Genomic DNA, 20,522 nt, shown 5'->3' on the forward strand with positions numbered 1-20,522 from the left:
AATCAAAATCTAGTTTGAAACTAGCTCAACTATTTAAGTGGCATTTTGATATTGATAGAGTTGCCCTATTATGAGCTCACTGTTATAGACACACAGTACAGTATTTTATTTTGAAATTCTCTGAGGCAAAACAGGGTGGGTTTTTTATTTGTTTGTTTGTTTGTTTGTTTGTGTGTTTATTTATTTACAAGTGGTCCCTCGATCATCGCGAGGGTCCCGTTCCAGGACCCCAAGCGATGATCGATTTTTCGCGAAGTAGCGGTGCGGAAGTAAAAACACCATCTGCGCATGCGCAGATGGTGTTTTTACTTCCACCGCCGCCCGCCCTTCGCCCACCCACCCCGTTGCTCGCGCCTGGGGTTTCCCAGCGCGCGTGCCGCCCGCCCGCCCACGCCGTTGCTGGGGCCGCTTCCCAGCTGGGAAGCAGAGCTGGGGTGTCCCCGCGCGTGCCGCCCGCCCGCCCACGCCGTTGCTCGCGCCGCCGCTGGGGTCTTACCGGGGCAAGAGGGGGAAGACCCAGGGAAGCCGCCCAGCAGCTTATCTGCCCGGCGGGAAACTCCACCATCTACGCATGCGTGGCCATAGAAAAAAGGCACGCATGCGCAGATGGTGGAGTTTACTTCCGGGTTGAAAACTCGCGATATAGCCCTTTCGCGATGCTCGAGGACGCGAAACTCGAGGGATCACTGTATTTATTTATTTATTTATTTATTATTTCTGTGCCGCCCAGTCCCAAAGGGACTGCCGCTCAGACACTATACTTTTCCGCCCCCCCCAAAAAAAAATTAGAGGGAACACTGAATCAAAGAGTATGGATATTGTCTATTTCACACTTCACCTTTCTCTATCGCTTCCTTCATCTGGTCATGCTTTGCTTGCAGTTTTGTTTGAATGCTTCGTCCAGAGAGATATTCTTTAAATTTCTGTGCAAGAGATAGCATGAAATCCATTATCAAAGAAAGCAGTAGGAGATTGGGCCAAGTAGGATAAGTTCCTCTATTATACTGATCAAATTCAAGACGTCTTTCTGAAGCTTTCAACAAACTGGAACCATACCAGAAAGACTGAATGGGACAGAACGTATCCTTCATCCTTCACAAATATTTAGAGTCTAGCCAGCTATTTAGAATGCAAGAAAGTAGCCCCGTCACTTTTCTAGATTACTTTGATAATTGCAAAGAGCTAAATCATCCATTTCAAAACTAGAAGGCATTCCACTATTGAACAAACAAATCAGAAACTGGTTTTCGCTCAAATCAATCTTTTATCACTTTATTTTTTTACTCCAGGTCTCTATAGTACCAAATCAGGTCAGAGATTATTCATTTTACAGCAAATTTATATTTTGTGTTTCTCCACTAACGGGAGACAAAATCCAAAGCCACTTTCTTTTTGCCTATGTTTCTAGAAAGGGGCTGAAGGAAGGGCCTCTAGCAATAGGTCTTGCTCAGAAAATCTGTGAAGATGCCAGACAGATGCTGAAGCAGGGATTAGTTCAGGGTAACATCCTAACCGTGATTTCATAGAGAAATCATCATAACTAATAGACCTAGCAATAACAAAAGTGACCCCGAGTTATCATAAACAAGTTCCAGTAAAATCTAGATTAATTTAAATAAAGACAACTATCTCAATGTATTAGGTTATGCTGTCCTCGTCTTTATGACTGCACATTAAGGGCGCAATAAGGTTAATTCTTTAAGGTATCTAGGATTCTACCATGATATAGAAGCTTTCCGTGTCCTGCTGGTTGGCCCGGCGTTTCGCCAATGCCTGCTTCCCACCAGCATCAGAACCTGTGGACTTGAGTGACTCTGTAGACTGACAGCCTTGAAAGGCATCAAGTGCCTCTGGCTCCTCTGCTGTCAAAAGATCTATCAGACTTTGCAGGGTGGCCTTCAGAGTCTTGTTGACCTGTGAAAGAAAATAGACATTTCTATACCAGGGGGACTTCTACAACAGAAAGGTCTTCCTAAGAGCCCAGCTTCGTTCTGATGAATCCCAGGAATTCCACTCTAGCACTAAGGGAGTGAGAAAGGCACCTGCAGGACGGCCAGTTGCAGGGAGAACTGCTAGAATTTCCCCCTCCCCGGCACTTCTCCTTTGCAGTTCCCAAAATTAATGAAACTGATTTTTGAAGTTGAAATTAATTCCTGCCCGTCCCCCCTCCCTCCATCAACTGCACCTCGCTCTCTATTGATACCTACTTCATCTGTCTCCAGGGTGATGGAATTGAGTCGGGACTGGATGTGCTGGAAACGGGAAACTAGTTCATTTCTCAGGGGACCCTCTGCCCGGACTTCAGATACCTGAAGTTAGAAAAATTACAGAAAAGAAAGGATAGGGGCCATCCTGAGCAGAAAGCAAAAAAAATGTAGAAGAAGCAGCCAGGGATCATCTCACCTCATCACCTTCATGAGGCTGGTAGTCAAAGGACATAGGAGGGCAATAGGCTGCAGGGTTGGCCTCCATCATCCTGGACTTATCTCCCAATGGATCCAAAGCATCAACCGTCCCTTCAATGGCGCACAGGCCTTGTTGCCAAGATGCTTGGGCCCGTGACTCTGCGGCTAGGTAGGTCCTCAGTACTTTGCCCAGCGACAGGTGGAAGCCAAGGTCAAAACACTGGAATCATATGATAAAAGTATCTTTAGTTATCAGACCCGCCTAATGGTCATTAGGTTCCACAGCTGACCGATCTCTATTGTCTTTTCCAATGGTTGTTCAATGACACAACTAGCACAGCTTTTGTTGCTGGTGCATCTTTTCTATGACATGCAAATGACTATCTGCTTTAAATGCAGGTCAAGTTATGCAATTGGTAATAGTGTAGGGGGGGAAGCCATGATAAAGTGTGCAATAGGTTCTGTAAGAAAGGAAGAAACTCTGCACGATTTGGAATTTTGTGGGTAAGATTAGAAATGTATAACATTTCATGGTTTAGGACCACAGGGGGGAAAAGACAGTCAAAGTAGAATGCCCTTGAAGTTTCATATCAGAAATTAACATTTCAATTAAGACAATTATATCCTAGTGCAGCAGAGAGCTACGGAAAACTCCAACTTCTTATTGTCACCGAATAGTCATCCGAAATTTTATAACCAAGATATGGTAACCCTATTTTAGTTGGTTAGCAGAAATTACTCCAGTATCTTTTTCAAGCTTTCCATTTTCATCTGTAAGGACTAAACGTATATCATTTTAAAATGAAGAATGCCCCCATTAAAATAGCTGTTAAAATATGGCAGGTGCTGCCTTTTCCAAGAAAACAACCCCACAACACCACATTCAAGAGTTACAGGAAACTAGCTAACTTCTCTATACTGTATCTTTTAAAACAGTGGTCCCCAACCTTTCTGGCTCTGGAGACTGGCAGCAGCGGTGGCAATAGGAAGAAGAGGGGATGGTTTCATGTGTGTGTGCACCGCTTGCACAAAGGCAGCTGGGCATGCAGGCTTGCCTGTCCCTTGCACACCTGGTTTCCAATGGGCTGCAGCCCAGCATCAACCCACAGACCAGGGGTTGGGGATTTTAAAAAGTATCTATGTCCCATAGTTTTGATCCAGTTTTAATACTGATGCATACTCTCCTTCTCCATTTTTTTAAAAAAAATTATAGTTCTGTGAAGAGAGTGCATGAAACCTATGAGCAATTTCAACATTCCCACTATACAGAAGGATGCAGGATACTTTAGACAGGCCATGAAGTTACACTGGAAGACCAATATACAGTGGTACCTCTACTTGCGAACTTAATTCATCTTGCGACCAGGTTCTTGAGCAGAAAACTTTGTAAGAAGAAGCAATTTTTTCCCATAGGAATCAATGTAAAAGCAAATAGTGTGTGCAATTGGAGAAACCACAGGGAGGGTGGAGGCCCTGTTTCCTCCCAGGAGATTCCTAGAGAGGCCCCATGGAGGCTTCTCCCTGCCTTTTCCGGCCCTGTTTCCTCCCAGGAGATTCCTAGAGAGGCCCCATAGAGGCTTCTCCCTGCCTTTTCCGGTTACAGTTTCGGAGGCTCGGGTTTGTAAGTAGAAAATGGTTCTTGAGAAGAGGCAAAAAAATCTTGAACACCTGGTTCTTGACTAGAAAAGTTTGTTCATTAGAGGCGTTCTTAGGTAGAAGTATCACTGTACATTTGATATATACATGGACTCGTGACCTTGCATAAACAGTGACAAAAGGAATCCATATAGGCAAAACCAAAGGCATTCGGTTGACGTTTTAGTTCTAACCCCTATGTTGCTGATGGGCATGGGGAGAAATGACTCACATCTAGCAGGTCGGCAACATCGCGTACATAGTAGTTGCTCATGGCTGAGTTAGCAGTATGTAGAGTCAACAAGTAATCATTCCGAGCCTTGGCACACTTCAGCTTGCTTTCCAGGAATTTAGACTGTCTCTGTGAAGATCAAGAAATCCTTAGGTTAAAATTCCAAACTCTCCCTCCTTCTTTCCTCCACTTAGTAATTTTGCAAACATCATTTTTTCCTGATAAATAATGGCAACAATTGCTCATAAAGGGAACAACCTCCTCCATAGCCTGATTTTAACAGTTGTATGATAAATCACTGAGCAAGAAGGAAGAAGAAGATCATTTCTGAAATCATTAAAGAAATCAGCAGCAATTTTATTCAATAGGTAGCTGGGGAGTGACAGCTAACTATTTCTTCCTTCCCATTAGACCCCTTGAGGATGCCTTCGTCCCCTGGCAATCCACTTTCCCATAACTTTTGCAAAACTAGGAAAATCTGGTGATTTCAGAATAAAATTCTATTGCAGGGGATCTTCCCTGACCATTTTTAAACTGATGGATATATTTGAAATAATGAGGATTACACCGGAGTTAACGTAGTTGTCATTTAGTAAGAAATTGCATTCAATAATTGAAAAAAATGTGGGCAGAGCGGTGTTCATAAGTATGGAAAGCAAGTAGGATGCTTGGCTGCATAGCTAGAGCTATAACAAGCAGGAAGAGGGAGATTGTGATCCCGCTGTATAGAGTGCTGGTGAGACCACATTTGGAATACTCTGTCAGTTCTGGAGACCTCACCTACAAAAAGATACTGACAAAACTGAACGGGTCCAAAGACAGGCTGCAAGAATGGTGGAAGGTCATAAGCATAAAACGTATCAGGAAAGACTTAATGAACTCAATCTGTATAGTCTGGAGGACAGAAGGAAAAGGGGGGACATGATCGAACCATTTAAATATATCAAAGGGTTAAATAAGGTCCAGGAGGGAAGTGTTTTTAATAGGAAAGTGAACACAAGAACAAGGGGACACAATCTGAAGTTAGTTGGGGGAAAGATCAAAAGCAACATGAGAAAATATTATTTTACTGAAAGAGTAGTAGATCCTTGGAACAAACTTCCAGCAGACGTGGTAGATAAATCCACAGTAACTGAATTTAAACATGCCTGGGATAAAAATATATCCATCCTAAGATAAAATACAGAAAATAGTATAAGGGCAGACTAGATGGACCATGAGGTCTTTTTCTGCTGTCAGACTTCTATGTTTCTGTTTCTATTACGGTGGGATTCCAGATCTACTGTATATAGTTCATACAGTTTGACTTACAACCACAAAGAAGGCCAAAATCTTTACTGTAAGGGCACTGCATTCATGAGTCAAGGCACCATGGTAACTGGTCTCAATTTTGTGATTGTTGTATGACCATAGTAGAGATACTGCAATCATTAAGCAAATCTAACATATCCAATGAGTGGGGTGGTTTTTTGCCATTTTCTGCTGGCTTCACACGACAGCAGCATGCCGCAGTCAGTTGTAAATGCAAAGCGTATGCCAAGCACCTGAAATGCAGCCCCATGACCACGAAAAGGAGTGCGTGGCAGTTGTAATTTCAAGGACAGTTCATAGGTAGCTTTTTTTGAAATCTATTATAACTTCAAATGGTTGCTAAGCAATTGGTTGTAATTTGAGGGATGCCTCAAATTAGCTTGGAAAAAGGGGATAGAGCAGTGTTTTTCAACCTTGGCCATTTGAAGATGTGCGGACTTCAACTCCCAGAATTCCCCAGCCAGCAACGCTGGCTGGGGAATTCTGGGAGTTGAAGTCTGCACATCTTCAAATGGCCAAGTTTGAGAAACACTGGGATAGTGTTGAGAGAGAGCTAATTTGCATACTGGCATGCGGTCAGTTTTGGCAGTTGGAAGATAGAATTCTTGGGGATTCGTATACTGACTGTTGGTGAATCTGCATCAGAGAGAGCAGATGTATAGAGAAATATAGTTATACTGTCAAGTTGATTATTTGTGTAAATATGAAACAAGTTCAATGAGAAAAGAAGAAATAAAAGTAAGAAGTAAGATTTACATTGGAGTCATTGTATTTGTACCCCAATATACATTGAAGCACGGTTCTGCTACTAAGAGTCTCTGCTGTATAAAGTGAAGAACATCACTTATAACCATAAATAACATAGAAATCCAACAATGCCTATCCTATTTCTTGGGATACAGGCACTGTGAGTAGGAACAGTGCAAGCACCCTGTCTGCCTCGCACAACCCCAACAATTCCATCGTTTCCATTGTTAAAATGGCAACTTTTGAGGCATTAAAAAAAATCAGACCAAGATAATTTTTTTTCTACATACAACATTTAAGCTGTACAAGTCAATTAAAACACAAACTGAAATATTTTAGGGGGGAAACAACAATAAAAAACATACAATATGAACTAAAGGCAGTAAGCGCTATCTAGTCTGGAAGTATAGCTGATAGGGAGGTATATAAAATGAGACAGAAGGAGGCGAAACAGATAATATATGCTGCTAAAGCCTCAAAAGAGGAAGAAATTGCCAAATCTGTAAAGAAGGGGGATAAAACCTTCTTCAGATATATTGATAAGAAGAAGAAAAACTGCGGCATCACGAAGCTTAGTACCGGGAATAATACATGCATTAATGGGAATAAGGAGATCGCTGACCATTTCAATAGCTACTTCTGTTCAGTTTTCTCAAAAGACACCTTACAAAATAATACTATAGAGGGATATAGCATTGCTTCCAGCTGTACGGATTCAGCTCCAGTGATCTTAGAAGCCGATGTCTTAGAAGAACTTGAACGATTAAAGATAAATAAGGCAATGGGTCCAGATGGCATCCACCTCAGAGTTCTTAAAGAACTCAGATCTGTCATTGCTACCCCCCTGACTGATTTGTTTAACCAATCCTTGTTAACAGGAGAAGTTCCGGAGGATTGGAGAATGGCCAGTGTTGTGCCTATTCACAAGAAGGGCAGTAGAGAAGAAGCTGGTAACTACAGGCCAGTTAGCTTGACATCAGTTGTAGTTAAAATGATGGAGACTCTACTCAAAAAGAGGATAAATCAGCACCTAAAAAACAATAACTTATTAGACCCAAATCAGCATGGCTTTACTGAAGGCAAATCATGTCAGACTAATCTCATTGATTTCTTTGACTATGTCACAAAGGTGTTGGATGAAGGTGGTGCCGTGGATATTGCCTACCTGGACTTCAGCAAAGCCTTTGATACGGTTCCACATAAAGAGCTGATAGATAAATTAGTGAAGATTGGACTTAATCCTTGGATAGTTCAATGGATTTGCAGCTGGCTGAAGCGTAGACATCAGAGAGTTATTGTTAATGGCGAGTATTCTGAGCAGAGTCAGGTTACAAGCGGTGTGCCACAAGGATCTGTTCTGGGTCCTATTCTTTTTAATATATTTGTGAGTGACATAGGGGAAGGTTTGGTAGGGAAGGTTTGCCTATTTGCCGATGACTCTAAAGTGTGCAATAGGGTTGATATTCCTGGAGGCGTCTGTAATATGGTAAATGATTTAGCTTTACTAGATAAATGGTCTAAGCAATGGAAACTGCAGTTTAATGTTTCCAAATGTAAAATAATGCACTTGGGGAAAAGGAATCCTCAATCTGAGTATTGTATTGGCAGTTCAGTGTTGGCAAATACTTCAAAAGAAAAGGATTTAGGGGTAGTGATTTCTGACAGTCTCAAAATGGGTGAACAGTGCAGTCAGGCGGTAGGGAAAGCAAGTAGGATGCTTGGCTGCATAGCTAGAGGTATAACAAGCAGGAAGAGGGAGATTATGATCCCACTATATAGAATGCTGGTGAGACCACATTTGGAATACTGTGTTCAGTTCTGGAGACCTCACCTACAAAAAGATATTGACAAAATTGAACGGGTCCAAAGACGGGCTACAAGAATGGTGGAAGGTCTTAAGCATAAAACGTATCAGGAAAGACTTAATGAACTCAATCTGTATAGTCTGGAGGACAGAAGGAAAAGGGGGTACATGATCGAAACATTTAAATATATTAAAGGGTTAAATAAGGTCCAGGAGGGAAGTGTTTTTAATAGGAAAGTGAACACAAGAACAAGGGGACACAATCTGAAGTTAGTTGGGGGAAAGATCAAAAGCAACATGAGAAAATATTATTTTACTGAAAGAGTAGTAGATCCTTGGAACAAACTTCCAGCAGATGTGGTAGATAAATCCACAGTAACTGAATTTAAACATGCCTGGGATAAACATATATCCATCCTAAGATAAAATACAGAAAATAGTATAAGGGCAGACTAGATGGACCATGAGGTCTTTTTCTGCCGTCAGACTTCTATGTTTCTATGTTTCTATGTTTCTAAATGGAATCAAGGAATATAATCTATGACAATTGGTAATCAGATCAAGAAGGAAAGCTATAAAGATACAACATGCACCTCATTTAGGTGCAAGATGTTGAGACTGATATATTTTCCGTGACTATAAGGAAGGCAAATCTTATGTCTTTCTTCCAAATATCTAAGGCCCGTAAAGGAAATTCTAGCAAACTCAATAGGCTGGTATCTGAATGATCTCCCTTTGCACTGACATTCTAAAATGATTAAGGGATTTTTGTGAATGTTGGAACAACCGTGTGCTTGGTAGGGGAGACTTGTAACTTTGCTAGTGTTCCCTTAAAGACAATTGCTATCGGTTTTATTGTTTAGAAACAGCTTTGTCAGATGGGACCAACCTGCCTCCACCATGGTCACAAAGGTTTCATATCGGCCCACCAGCAGCAGAAAAAAAAGAACCAAAAGAACAGGAAGTGGTTTGTGGTCTGAACTTACTGGCTCAAATGGTCATAGGGGTTGGCCTCAATTGCCAGCCTATCTGTGATCTCTCAAAACTTTTCCCTCTTCTGTGGGGAGATTTGAAAGGGGGCCTCTGGTCATCTCTTGCTCCCTATCTCTGCTCCAAATCTGAAGCTGGAATGAAAAGCTACACAAGTTGCCGCTTCGAAAGACAAAACACTTAAGTTCTCTCTTCCCCAAACCTCTCCAGTTCAAAATGGGAAGGGAAGATTAGGATTTATGGGTTGCACTCATACTTCTGCATTTCTCACCCAATATAGTGAGCCACAAAGAAGCCGAATGTATTCATAAAACACACTAACCCACAAAAAAACTAAGAGTTAATGCACACATGTTATGCAAATGGCTTTTGTCCTGATCCAGTTAAACATGCCGTGTGAACAGGTTGATAGCCCCAACATATTTACTCCAATATAAGTCCTAGTATATTCAGTGAACAGTACTAGCATCTTTATCAAAAGAACCAGTCACATTTTGATCCATGATCAAAATTTCCAACACTCCCACCTCCATCTTCTAGCTACCTTTTCCAGGAGGCGCTCCACTTTCCGAAGTGAAGTGCGACGGGGAGTTTTGTCAAGTCCAGCCCCACCTGGGGATCCACTAGGATCTGAATGCTTTCCGCCGCTGCGCTTCTCCTCTTGCCGTTCAGCCTCACGCAGCTTGGCCTCGGCATTCAGGCAATCAATGCGGTAGGTCTGGTATGACTTCATAGCCTATGAATAGACAAAAGCTGATGAGCTTGAACTTGCCAAACTTTGTTAAGAAAGAAGGACAAATCTTAATCATTAGAGGAGTAAATAATCAGAATTTTAGCCAACAATAAAATGTGGCTACAAAAAAGGCAAAGGTGGTTTTAGATTACCTCTTCAGAAGTATACTTTTCAAATCATGCGAGGAAACTATTCAGCTCTATTGAATTCTGCTTTCATCCGTCCCCATTTCAAGAACTGTATCCATCTTGGGGCACCCCAAATAAAGAGGATTCATAAAAATTGAAACTGGCTCAAAGAAAGGCAATCAATATGACTGGGAACTAGAAACTAAGCATTGGGATGTATGATTTAAGGAGACTGGATTTTTTTAGTCTCCAGAAAAAATAAGGGAGAGTGGATATAACAGCACTAATTAAATTTATTTATTTATTTATTTATTTATCAGATTTGTATGCCGCCCCTCTCCGCAGACTCCACGGATAAATGAATGAAAGGATGGCACAAAGGAGGAGGCCAGGCTTGTACTTTCTCAATCCAGAAAACAGAATATAAAATTATGGGTTTACATTTCAGGAAAATTGATTTTCCAACTCAGATCCTTCCTGAGCTCTTGGACAGCAACATCAGCTGCCTAGAGAGATGGTGGTGTTCAAACCAACACTAAACAGCCATCTGTCAAGAATAGCTCCGAGCAAAGGGTTACACTTGATGGCCGCTTCTACTCTAAATGCATAGTCTGGGGAAAGGGGCATCTCAGTCTTAGAATAAACACAAAGACTCTTGAATGTCTACTGCTGCAAAATGGCTGAGTCATTATATTATATTATTGCCATTTGCCCTATCCTGTTAGAGAAGGGGTGTTAAACTCAATTTCATTGAGGGACGCATCAGGATTGTGTTTGACCTCGGTGGGGCTGGAGGTGGGGCATGGCCAGAGTGGGGATGGCCAGCTTGACGTCACTCATGTCGCAGATGTCCGTGGAGGGCTGACTACTCTGCCAGCAAAAACAGGCTCGCAAGCTCCGTTTTAGGCTGTGACGGCCTCCGGCAACCATCTGTCAGCGAAAATGGAGCTCCGAGGCACCGTGGGCTCTCCACTGCAGGATACGCTTTTTTCTTGAGGGGAGGCCGCCTGTCAAGCCGGTGAAGAAGTTGGTGATAAATTAACGGCTTGCGACACTATAGAAGACTTGATGTTTATGGGAACTTGGGAGGGGTGATTTTCAGGAGGGAAAAGATGCAACCACAAAGCATTATTTTGAGTGGTTCAAGGACATCCTATGCCCACCCACCTGGGAGGAAGTGGAAGGAGGACTGGCCACGTTGGCACAATCTGAGTGGGCAACGTGACAAGTTTGTGGGTGGGGGACAAGGGATGTGAACTGTCAACTGAGTAGGAAACTCAGATCCAGGTTTTCCTGTATAGGTGTCAGGAGGGCTCCGGAAATAAATTTGAACTTTGAGGAGTACTTTGACATGTACTCTGATTTAGTTTGGATGTTATCTGGAACCTTGACAGCTTTGCTGTTTCCACGGCAGCCCAGCGGGCCCAATCTAAGCACCCTGCAGACCAGATCTGGACCCCAGGCCTTGAGTTTGACACCCTTGTGTTAGAGACTAAATGAGATGACACCTGCAGGAAAGGGACCCTTTCTTCCCCACTTACCATCTGCAACTCTGAAATTGCCTTCAGGAGCTCATCCTGCATTTGCTGTTCCATCTCTTTGCTCTGACCAGGGAGGAAAAGGGAGGAAAGATTAAGATAGGGCATCCTGGGTGCACATGGTCTAATCAATGATAGGGGAAAACAGATACATTGTTATTGCAGCAGGCTAACAATCTCAGCTTTGATTTTTAAGAAAACTATTTAATCCTTATTGTTATGGAAATACAGTTGCAATCCAGCAAGGAACCTTTGAGAATAATCATAAACATTGCAGTAATTAACAAAGATTTTCAGTGACTAAAGGATAGGGCTTCAAATGCTTAGGCGGTTCTTGGCTTCCCTCCAATAACAGAAAGGATTTGCATAAGCAGTCAACTCATGCTTTAAAAAAAACCCATAAAGGCCAGCTAGTCAACTACAGACTATCCTAGCAAAAAATGGTTGAATGCAAACAAATTTACATGGAATAGGAAAACATCGTTTCCTGTTTTGTAATGGTGTATGTCTAACCTCAAAGAAGTAAGGTCTTTAAAAAATACTGTATTTTTGGAGTATAAAATGCATTTCCCCCCCCTAAAAGAGGCTGAAAATTTGGGTGTGTCTTATACTCTGAATGTAGCTGTTTCAAATATTTTTGTTCAGCCCTAATGAGGCACTAATAATCTTCCCAACTTGCAGTTTTTTTCATTGCTACTTAAGGTTCTTTCCAACCCTAAGTCTTTGCAGGCTTTTTTCATTGCTACTTGCTCTGAAGAATGTTTTTTCAGGTCCTAATCAGGAGATAAAATAATGTGCTGAAGCTGACCAGACTAAGGATGCTAGCCAGATGAATACCCGATAGGCAGATTTTCCTCCTATTTTCCTCCCCCAAAACTAAAGTGCATCTTATACCCCCCAAAATATGGTAACTTGTCACAAAAAAAACCCCACCACAAAAGCTGTGTTTTGCAGGCTCCCTATGCTCAGAGAACTGTGATTTGTTGACAACAGATGGTAAAATGTCCAATGTCCCCCTTATAGTTCAATTTTTGACTCCTGGCAACTGCCTGCACAGCTCCCTGCAGTTTTCTTGGTAAGGTTTTGGAAGTCTCTTAGGTCTGAGAGAGAGTAACTGGCCCAAAGTCACCCAGCTGGCTTTGAACCTCAGTTGGGAATGGAACTCACAGTCTCCTGGTTTCTAAGCTAATACCTTAACCATTACATCAAACTGGTTCTCTATATCTGTAAAATAGAATTCTAGTATGCCCAGTCAACGAAGCGGTGGAAGTGATGTGCCGGTGCCTGGAGGCTGTTGGGGCCTGGACGGGTGTCAACAGACTCAAGCTCAACCCGAATAAGACGGAGTGGCTGTGGGTTTTGCCTCCCAAGGACAATCCCATCTGTCCGTCCATTACCCTGGGGGGGGGGAATTATTGACCCCCTCAGAGAGGGTCCGCAACTTGGGCGTCCTCCTCGATCCACAGCTCACATTAGAAAACCATCTCTCAGCTGTGGCGAGGGGGGCGTTTGCCCAGGTTCGCCTGGTGCACCAGTTGCGGCCCTATCTGGACCGGGACTCATTGCTCACAGTCACTCATGCCCTCATCACCTCGAGGTTCGACTACTGTAATGCTCTCTACATGGGGCTACCTTTGAAAAGTGTTCGGAAACTTCAGATCGTGCAGAATGCAGCTGCGAGAGCAGTCATGGGCTTACCCAGGTATGCCCATGTTCCACCATCACTCCGCAGTCTGCATTGGCTGCCGATCAGTTTCCGGTCACAATTCAAAGTGTTGGTTATGACCTTTAAAGCCCTTCATGGCATCGGACCAGAATATCTCCGAGACCGCCTTCTGCCGCACGAATCCCAGCGACCGATTAGGTCCCACAGAGTGGGCCTCCTCCGGGTCCCGTCAACTAAACAATGTCGGTTGGCGGGCCCCAGGGGGAGAGCCTTCTCTGTGGCGGCACCGACTCTCTGGAACCAACTCCCCCCGGAGATCAGAACTGCCCCTACTCTTCCTGCCTTCCGTAAACTTCTCAAAACCCACCTTTGCCGTCAGGCATGGGGAAACTAAACATCTTCCCCTGGGCCCGCTGAATTTATACATGGTATGCTTGTGTGTGTGTATGTTAGTATAGGGTTTTTTTTAAACTTTTAATATTTTAATTAATTGGATTATGTATTGGATTGTTTTTCACTTGTTGTGAGCCGCCCCGAGTCTTCGGAGAGGGGCGGCATACAAATCCAAATAATAAATAAAATAAATAAATAAATTTCTTACATAAATAATTTGTAACCTCCAGGATAAAATATTTAATCACAAAAGGATCACAAAAAACTCTTTCCTGGCCTGATTTATCTAGCAGGGCTAATACCTTCTTAACAATCCCACTGGATCAACCTTGGACTGCAGATAGCAATACCTGAATCCTGTAAGAGGACAGATTACCTGATGGGTTTGTCTCTTTTGTGCTACACTTGATGGGAGCATTTGGGCTTGGCCACTCCATTTTCTTCTCTTTTAGAGTTCTTAATTATAATGTTCTCATCTAGGGAGGCTTAGTAAGTGCTGAACCACCTTATACTTTTTAAATGGCAAATGTTCATCTACTGAATATGGTTGTCCTTTTCAGTTTCTTTGCCTGTAGGTGTTGTGGTTAGCTCTGGCCCAGCTCCTGCCCCAAGGAATGTGGAGGTGGATGTGGGGGAAACATCCACATGCCACAGGTCTGTTTTGCTCCCAATAGAATCTGCTGACGAAGTCTCCTCTGATCAAGGAAGTGTGAGTGACAGGGAAGAGGGGAGTTTGGCAGACAGCCCAGGAGGAGATCAGTCATCCTTATCATCCCTGGATTCTGAACAAGAACTTATGAAGGACCCACGCATACGTAGAGTGATGCATAGGAGAGAACAACTGAAGGATTATTACAGGAGATAAGTGAGGCCACCTGTGGGTGGGTGGGGTTGCTGTAATTAGTGCTACAGATAAAAAGAGCAGCGTGCTGGTTTAACCTCGTGGAAGTTTATCTGCTTCATAGTTTCGTCAAGATCGTGGTTTTGCTGTTTCCCTGTTCAAGACTGTGTGTGGAATTTCTGGACTTTGGAATTGGACTCAATTTCCCAGTTACTGGGTGAGAAATTGGATTGCATTTAACCTGTGCCTTGTGTGTATCAGAAAATCCCTTTGCCATTTAAAAAGGGAGTTGTTTCTGCTTTTCTGTTGATAAAGACCTTTTGTTTTCCTTCTATCGTGGGGTGTGTGTCTGTTTGGGACTAATTACCCTGTAATTACGGGCAGTTGGGACACCGGCAGAACAGTAGGTAAGACTTAAATAATCAAGAATTGTGAGACATTGACAAAGGAAAGGCTTGCAAACTGCTGGATTTGTGAGCACATTGTTTTCAGAACAGGGTCTAGAAGGTAGTTTAGTGTAAGAACTCTAAAATAAAAACTTGGAAATTATTGTGCATGACTTTGAACCTTTGGTGAGCAAGATACAAAGCTCAGAGGGAATGGGGTTGCACGCAGAGATCACAAGGAGATACTGAATACAAATAGTACATTGGGCTCAGAGTATAATATTTAAGCCATTCTCCATACTAGCATGTGTCTCATGCACATCACCCATCCCATTTGGTGCTGGTACTTCGCCACCATGTTCCAGGTTACCAAGCATTGCTCTGCCAGGTAAGGAATCGGATCTGAGAAAACATTTCCCATGATTACTTAACAGTCACAGAAACATTAGCCCAGGGTGAAGCAAAGTTGGCTCTTCTATGACATGTGGACTTCAACTCCCAGAATTCCTGAGCTATCATGATTTGGCTCAGGAATTCTGGGAGCTGAAGTCCACCAGTCATAGAAGAGTCAACTTTGCCTCCCCCTGCATTAGCCCAACGTCTGAATTGATCAGGAGAAGACTAGGGAAAATATTCTGACACAGATGCTAGAGAATCATAAAAACTCTTCTCTTTGTCCATTTTCCCTTTTCAATTAATAATAATAATTTAATAATAATTTATTAGATTTGTATGCCGCCCCTCTCCGAAGACTCGGGGCGGCTCACAACAGTAATAAAAAGCAGTATAGCAATAGAACAAATCTAATAATGAAAAAGATATATAAAACCCCAACAATTAAAAACCATACAGCACATACATACCAAACATAAAATATAAAAGCCTGGGGGAGATGTCTTAATTCCCCCATTCCAATTAGGAACAATAATTGGCTGATGGCAAAGGGTGATTCCAGCAAGAGCAAAGACAGGGGACAATATAGGCTACAAAGAAGAGGCCTTTGTTCAAGCCTAGGACTCTGTAGGCCTATCAAGGCAACCTGAGGATGGAATCCATCTTGATCTCACTCCAAAGCACTTACTTTCCGGGCCAATCGCCCAACATCTTCACTGATGTGCACCAACCGAAGCACCAAATGCCCTGTGTAGATTTCACTCAGTGCTCCATGGTCCCGGCTTGCCTGCCGCGTCTGATTGAGGATTGTATACCAGCAATTCAAAGGTGAAGGGAGATTCTGGTCCTTCCTGCATGTAAAAAGGGAAGCCTTTTAATCTTTGACTGCAGGAATAACGCACTTAGTATCTGCACCCTTAGCTTGTATCATTTTTTATTTCTCTTCCTTATTTGCATTACATTGGTTCTATTTTTGCTCACCATTTAACTCTAAGGGTGTAATGAGTTCCTGAAACTGGTCTTGGCCAAGTCTGATAATGTGCTAGATCAATGATGGCAAAACGTCTTTGGTTCGCGTGCCAAAAAGGGGAGTCGCCAGGGAGTCATATACGTGCATGGCCACACCCATAATGCCGTGTGAACTCACCTGCGCATGCATGCATAACACACACACAACTTTTCCAGCCTCCAGAGGATCTCCAGGGTGGGGTAGTGAAGGCCATTTTCACCTTCCCCAGGCTCGTAGAAAGGCTCTGGAGCTTGAGGAGAACAAAAATCGGGCCTTCCCCACCCCCTCCAGAGGCTGAAAACAGGCTGGTTCCTGACTCCTAGTGGGCCCAAAAAGCCTGAAAATGTGCCGGACCTGAGCGTGCGTGCCCACTGATATGGCTCTATGTGCTACTTCTGGCACACGTGCCATAGGTTCGCCATCACAGTGCTAGATGAAGGCCAACTGTCTAAAATTAAGTAGTACCATCCACAAGGTAGAAAAGCTGTAAGGAAGTATCTGATCTCTGGGACTGTGATTATCCTGTTCTAGTTTGTACTCCCTCTGAAAGAGGAGGTCTGTGGGGTGGGAGAGATCCAAAGCTGCCTCTCCATAGTTGCAACAGTGGCAAGGAGTTTGTTTGCACAACCACATTTAGTGTGCCAATTGTGATCATTCCTAAGCCATTTGGACATGACCACAATGATCACAACATGGCTATAGCCAGTGATGGGTATGACCCAGATCTACAAATCGGTAGCAGTGGCCGCGGGTGGCTCCGCCCACCGACCCCAGACGCTTCTGTGCACGCGGAAGCAACGGGCTTTACAAACTATTACTGGTTATAGTCTAACATGGATCTGCTATGTTGTGTTTCAACTATTTACACTACAGATGCCTTAATGGTGGAAGGTCTTAAGCATAAAACGTATCAGGAAAGACTCAATGAACTCAATCTGTATAGTCTGGAGGACAGAAAGAAAAGGGGGGACATGATCGAAACATTTAAATATGTTAAAGGGTTAAATAAGGTTCAGGAGGGAAGTGTTTTTAATAGGAAAGTGAACACAAGAACAAGGGAACACAATCTGAAGTTAGTTGGGGGAAAGATCAAAAGCAATGTGAGAAAATATTATTTCACTGAAAGAGTAGTAGATCCTTGGAACAAACTTCCAGCAGACATGGTTGGTAAATCCACAGTAACTGAATTTAAACATGCCTGGGATAAACATATATCCATTGTAAGATAAAATACAGGAAATAGTATAAGGGCAGACTAGACTGGTCCACCATGAGGTCTTTTTCTGCCGTCAGTCTTCTATGTTTCTATGTTTCTAAGCTGAAAGAAGTGCATACATTAAAAAAAAAATCAAACGTGGTTGATAATGGTTATTAAATGTAGTAACAAAATTTAGGCATTTTTCACTTTTCCTGCTGCTCAAATCAATTATCATAATCTGTATCTACATGGGCTTTTTTTCCTCACAAAGGGAACTCCTGTTTGTGTGCTGACATTGCACTGGTACATCAAACCAAGCATTGCTTGTGAGGTAACTTAGTCATTTTCCCCCGTTCTATTGTGTCTGATTCTTGGAGACTTCCTGGACCACTCCCTGCAATTTTCTTAGCAAGATTTTTCAGAAGTGGTTTGTCATTGCCTGCTTCCTAGAGATGAGAGAAAGTGACTGGCTCAAGGCCACCCAGCTGCTTTTTATGCCTAAGGCAGGAATAGAACCCAAGATCTGTTTCTATCCTGGTGACTTAACCACTTGACCAAACTTGCTTTCAACCTAGTCATAACATAAAGCATTTACATCCTCCAGGATAAACTGTTGAATATAATATAGAGTTACACAAATTTAGTTGCAGATGATGTCATCAACCCTCCCGATATATTCAGACTTAACTGCCACCATCAGCGATCCACTTTCCTTCATCTGCCATCCCATCAGTTGTTTTCTCCACTGCTGGCTGTTGGGTTTAACTACTCTACTACATGCTTGCACTGTCTTGTAAATACATCTCTATGGTCAGGTCGCAATTAACTTACCAGTGTGTCACCTTTTGATGACCAAAAGGGGCAGATACCCTGCAGGCTATATAAACCTCTGCAGAGTAGATACTCCCCCCCTTCTCTTCTACCTCTTCTACCTTCTTCTGAACTCCTGTGTGCTCCATTGTCCTCGGCTGAGGACACATGTATAAGATGAAATCCAAAGCCATCCTCACACATGGGACCATCCAGAAGTTATTAATATGGACTGGAATATAAACTTATCTGCCTGCAATCTATCAATTGCATGAATCAACATAATTGTAAGTAAAGATTGTATTTTTCATCTTTATGAAGGAGTGATCATTCATTGCTAACAAATGGGATTCTGAACCACGTGTTATTATTTATTTATTTATTTATTTATTTATTATTTAGATTTGTATGCCGCCCCTCTCCGCAGACTCGTTATTTCTTGCCATGCTAACTCCACTGCAAATTAAGCCAGCTGAACTCTGCTAATACAAATAATATTAATAATAATCAAAATACCCAACACTGGCCACCTCCAGAAATATTGTTTTTAAAAATAAAATAAGCAAAATCTGGCTCTCCTTAACAATATCAAAACTGCTCTTAAGAAAGGGTATTTCTTGGATATGATACATTTTCTTCACATGGCTAGGAGAGAGGGACTGGCTCTGTGTCACTCATCTGGTTTTCTTGCCTAAACTAGGCAAATGAATACAGATTGATGTTATATTAAAAGGTAAAGGTTCCCCTGCACTTGCATCCAAGTCGTTTCCGCTTCAGCGCGGTCCAAAGAGGTCTCTGTGGTCATGTGGCCAGCGTGATTAAATGCCAAAGGAGCACAGAGCACTGTTATCTTCCCAATAAAATGGTACCTATTTTTCTACTTGCATTTTTTTACGTGCTTTCAAACTGGCAGAACCTGGAACAAATAACAGGAGCTTACTTCATTACGCGGCGCTAGGGATTCGAACCGCTGAACTGCCAAACTTCTGATTGACAAGCTCGGTGTTTTATTTATTTATTTATTTATTCATTTATTTTTTGTTTGTTTGTTTGTTTGTTTGTTTGATTTATATGCCACCCTTCTGCGAGGACTCTGGGTGGCTTAAAACATATAAAAATCAACTTTTGTTTTTTGTACATAGGGAAATGTAAATGTTAAATGTTGTTTATGTGTTGCTTTGTCAAAAAAACTTAATAAAAATATTTAATATAAAAACATATAAAAAGAACAATATAACATCCTAAATCCAATTAGTTTAAAATTAATTAATCTAAAACCCCAGGAACATTAAGCCGCTGAGCCACCCCGTCCCTAATATTATATATCCTAGTCTAGACCTTTTCATTTGGACATCCTGTTTATACATTATGATATTCCAATCAATTACACCACAATTATATTAAAGTATTAATCAATGTTTTATTCTATATTTGTACTGCACTTAGTTATAAGCACATGGCTCACTCATGTCAAGCATCACATTTGCTTCAACCTATTCACCTGACTATTATCCTTCAAATATCCAGGGATTTTTTTAATAGGATTTTTTTTTTAATCAATCATTGCTTCATATGCTGTTACATAAAATATAAGTCGATGTTGTTTATTTTCAATTTGCTTTATGAAATATTCCCGACAGGAGGGTCTGCCTTACCTGGCAGAAAAAAGTCAACCCCCCCGGAGTTTTCTATGAGTAGTATGACACTGATTCACGTGTTATGAAGAGCTCCACTAAAACTGAACTGCGGTATTGACTGAAGAATGGGTAAAAGGTCAAAGGGATTATGAGACGGACTGCATTTCATATCTCTAGCTCTCCCAAGAGATTGGAAGGCTGGGAAAGATTAATCAGTTTTCTAACAAAAAGGAGAAGGGGCAGGGATGAGGCATGATAGCATGGCCCTAAACACACTGAGAGGAAACTGGGCTAATAAGAAACATTCCAACAATGGTTGCCTCCAAGTGTGGGATTACTGGTTACCAACTCATGAACTTTCTACTTCTTCCTGTACAGTTACTTGCTGTGATGTCTGCGACATATAATAATATATATATACAGTGATACCTCGTCTTACGAACTTAATTGGTTCCAGGAGGAGGTTCGTAAGGTGAAAAGTTCGTAAGACGAAACAATGTTTCCCATAGGAAACAATGTAAAGCTGATTAATGTGTGCAAGCAAAAATAAAATAAAATAGCAAAAACGGTGCTCCGCTAGGCAGCGCCGCCCAGCTGTCACCTTTTGAAACAGCCAGGCGCTTCTTGGCGTTCTCCCGAACGTCGAATCCGGAAGTTCGGCAAATG

The 20,522-nt window shown here is 42.2% G+C and overlaps 1 protein-coding gene across 2 annotated transcripts in view; it reads right to left on the minus strand.

Annotated features, from left to right (window-relative positions):
* The window catches only part of ARHGAP4 (Rho GTPase activating protein 4), a 66,446-nt gene that overhangs the window by 24,524 nt on the left and 21,400 nt on the right, over positions 1–20,522 (minus strand). For both annotated transcript variants that reach the window (XM_070741380.1, XM_070741379.1), the window contains exons 3-10: positions 15,891–16,053; positions 11,527–11,589; positions 9,669–9,860; positions 4,273–4,401; positions 2,404–2,625; positions 2,208–2,309; positions 1,720–1,914; positions 839–923 (exon numbers count right to left, since the gene is read on the minus strand). In XM_070741380.1, the coding sequence (XP_070597481.1) occupies positions 839–923; positions 1,720–1,914; positions 2,208–2,309; positions 2,404–2,625; positions 4,273–4,401; positions 9,669–9,860; positions 11,527–11,589; positions 15,891–16,053 (1,151 nt within the window). The remainder of the gene's footprint in view (positions 1–838; positions 924–1,719; positions 1,915–2,207; positions 2,310–2,403; positions 2,626–4,272; positions 4,402–9,668; positions 9,861–11,526; positions 11,590–15,890; positions 16,054–20,522) is intronic.

Source organism: Erythrolamprus reginae, chromosome 2 (assembly GCF_031021105.1).
Source record: "Erythrolamprus reginae isolate rEryReg1 chromosome 2, rEryReg1.hap1, whole genome shotgun sequence".
Taxonomy (NCBI): Eukaryota; Metazoa; Chordata; class Lepidosauria; order Squamata; family Dipsadidae; genus Erythrolamprus; species Erythrolamprus reginae.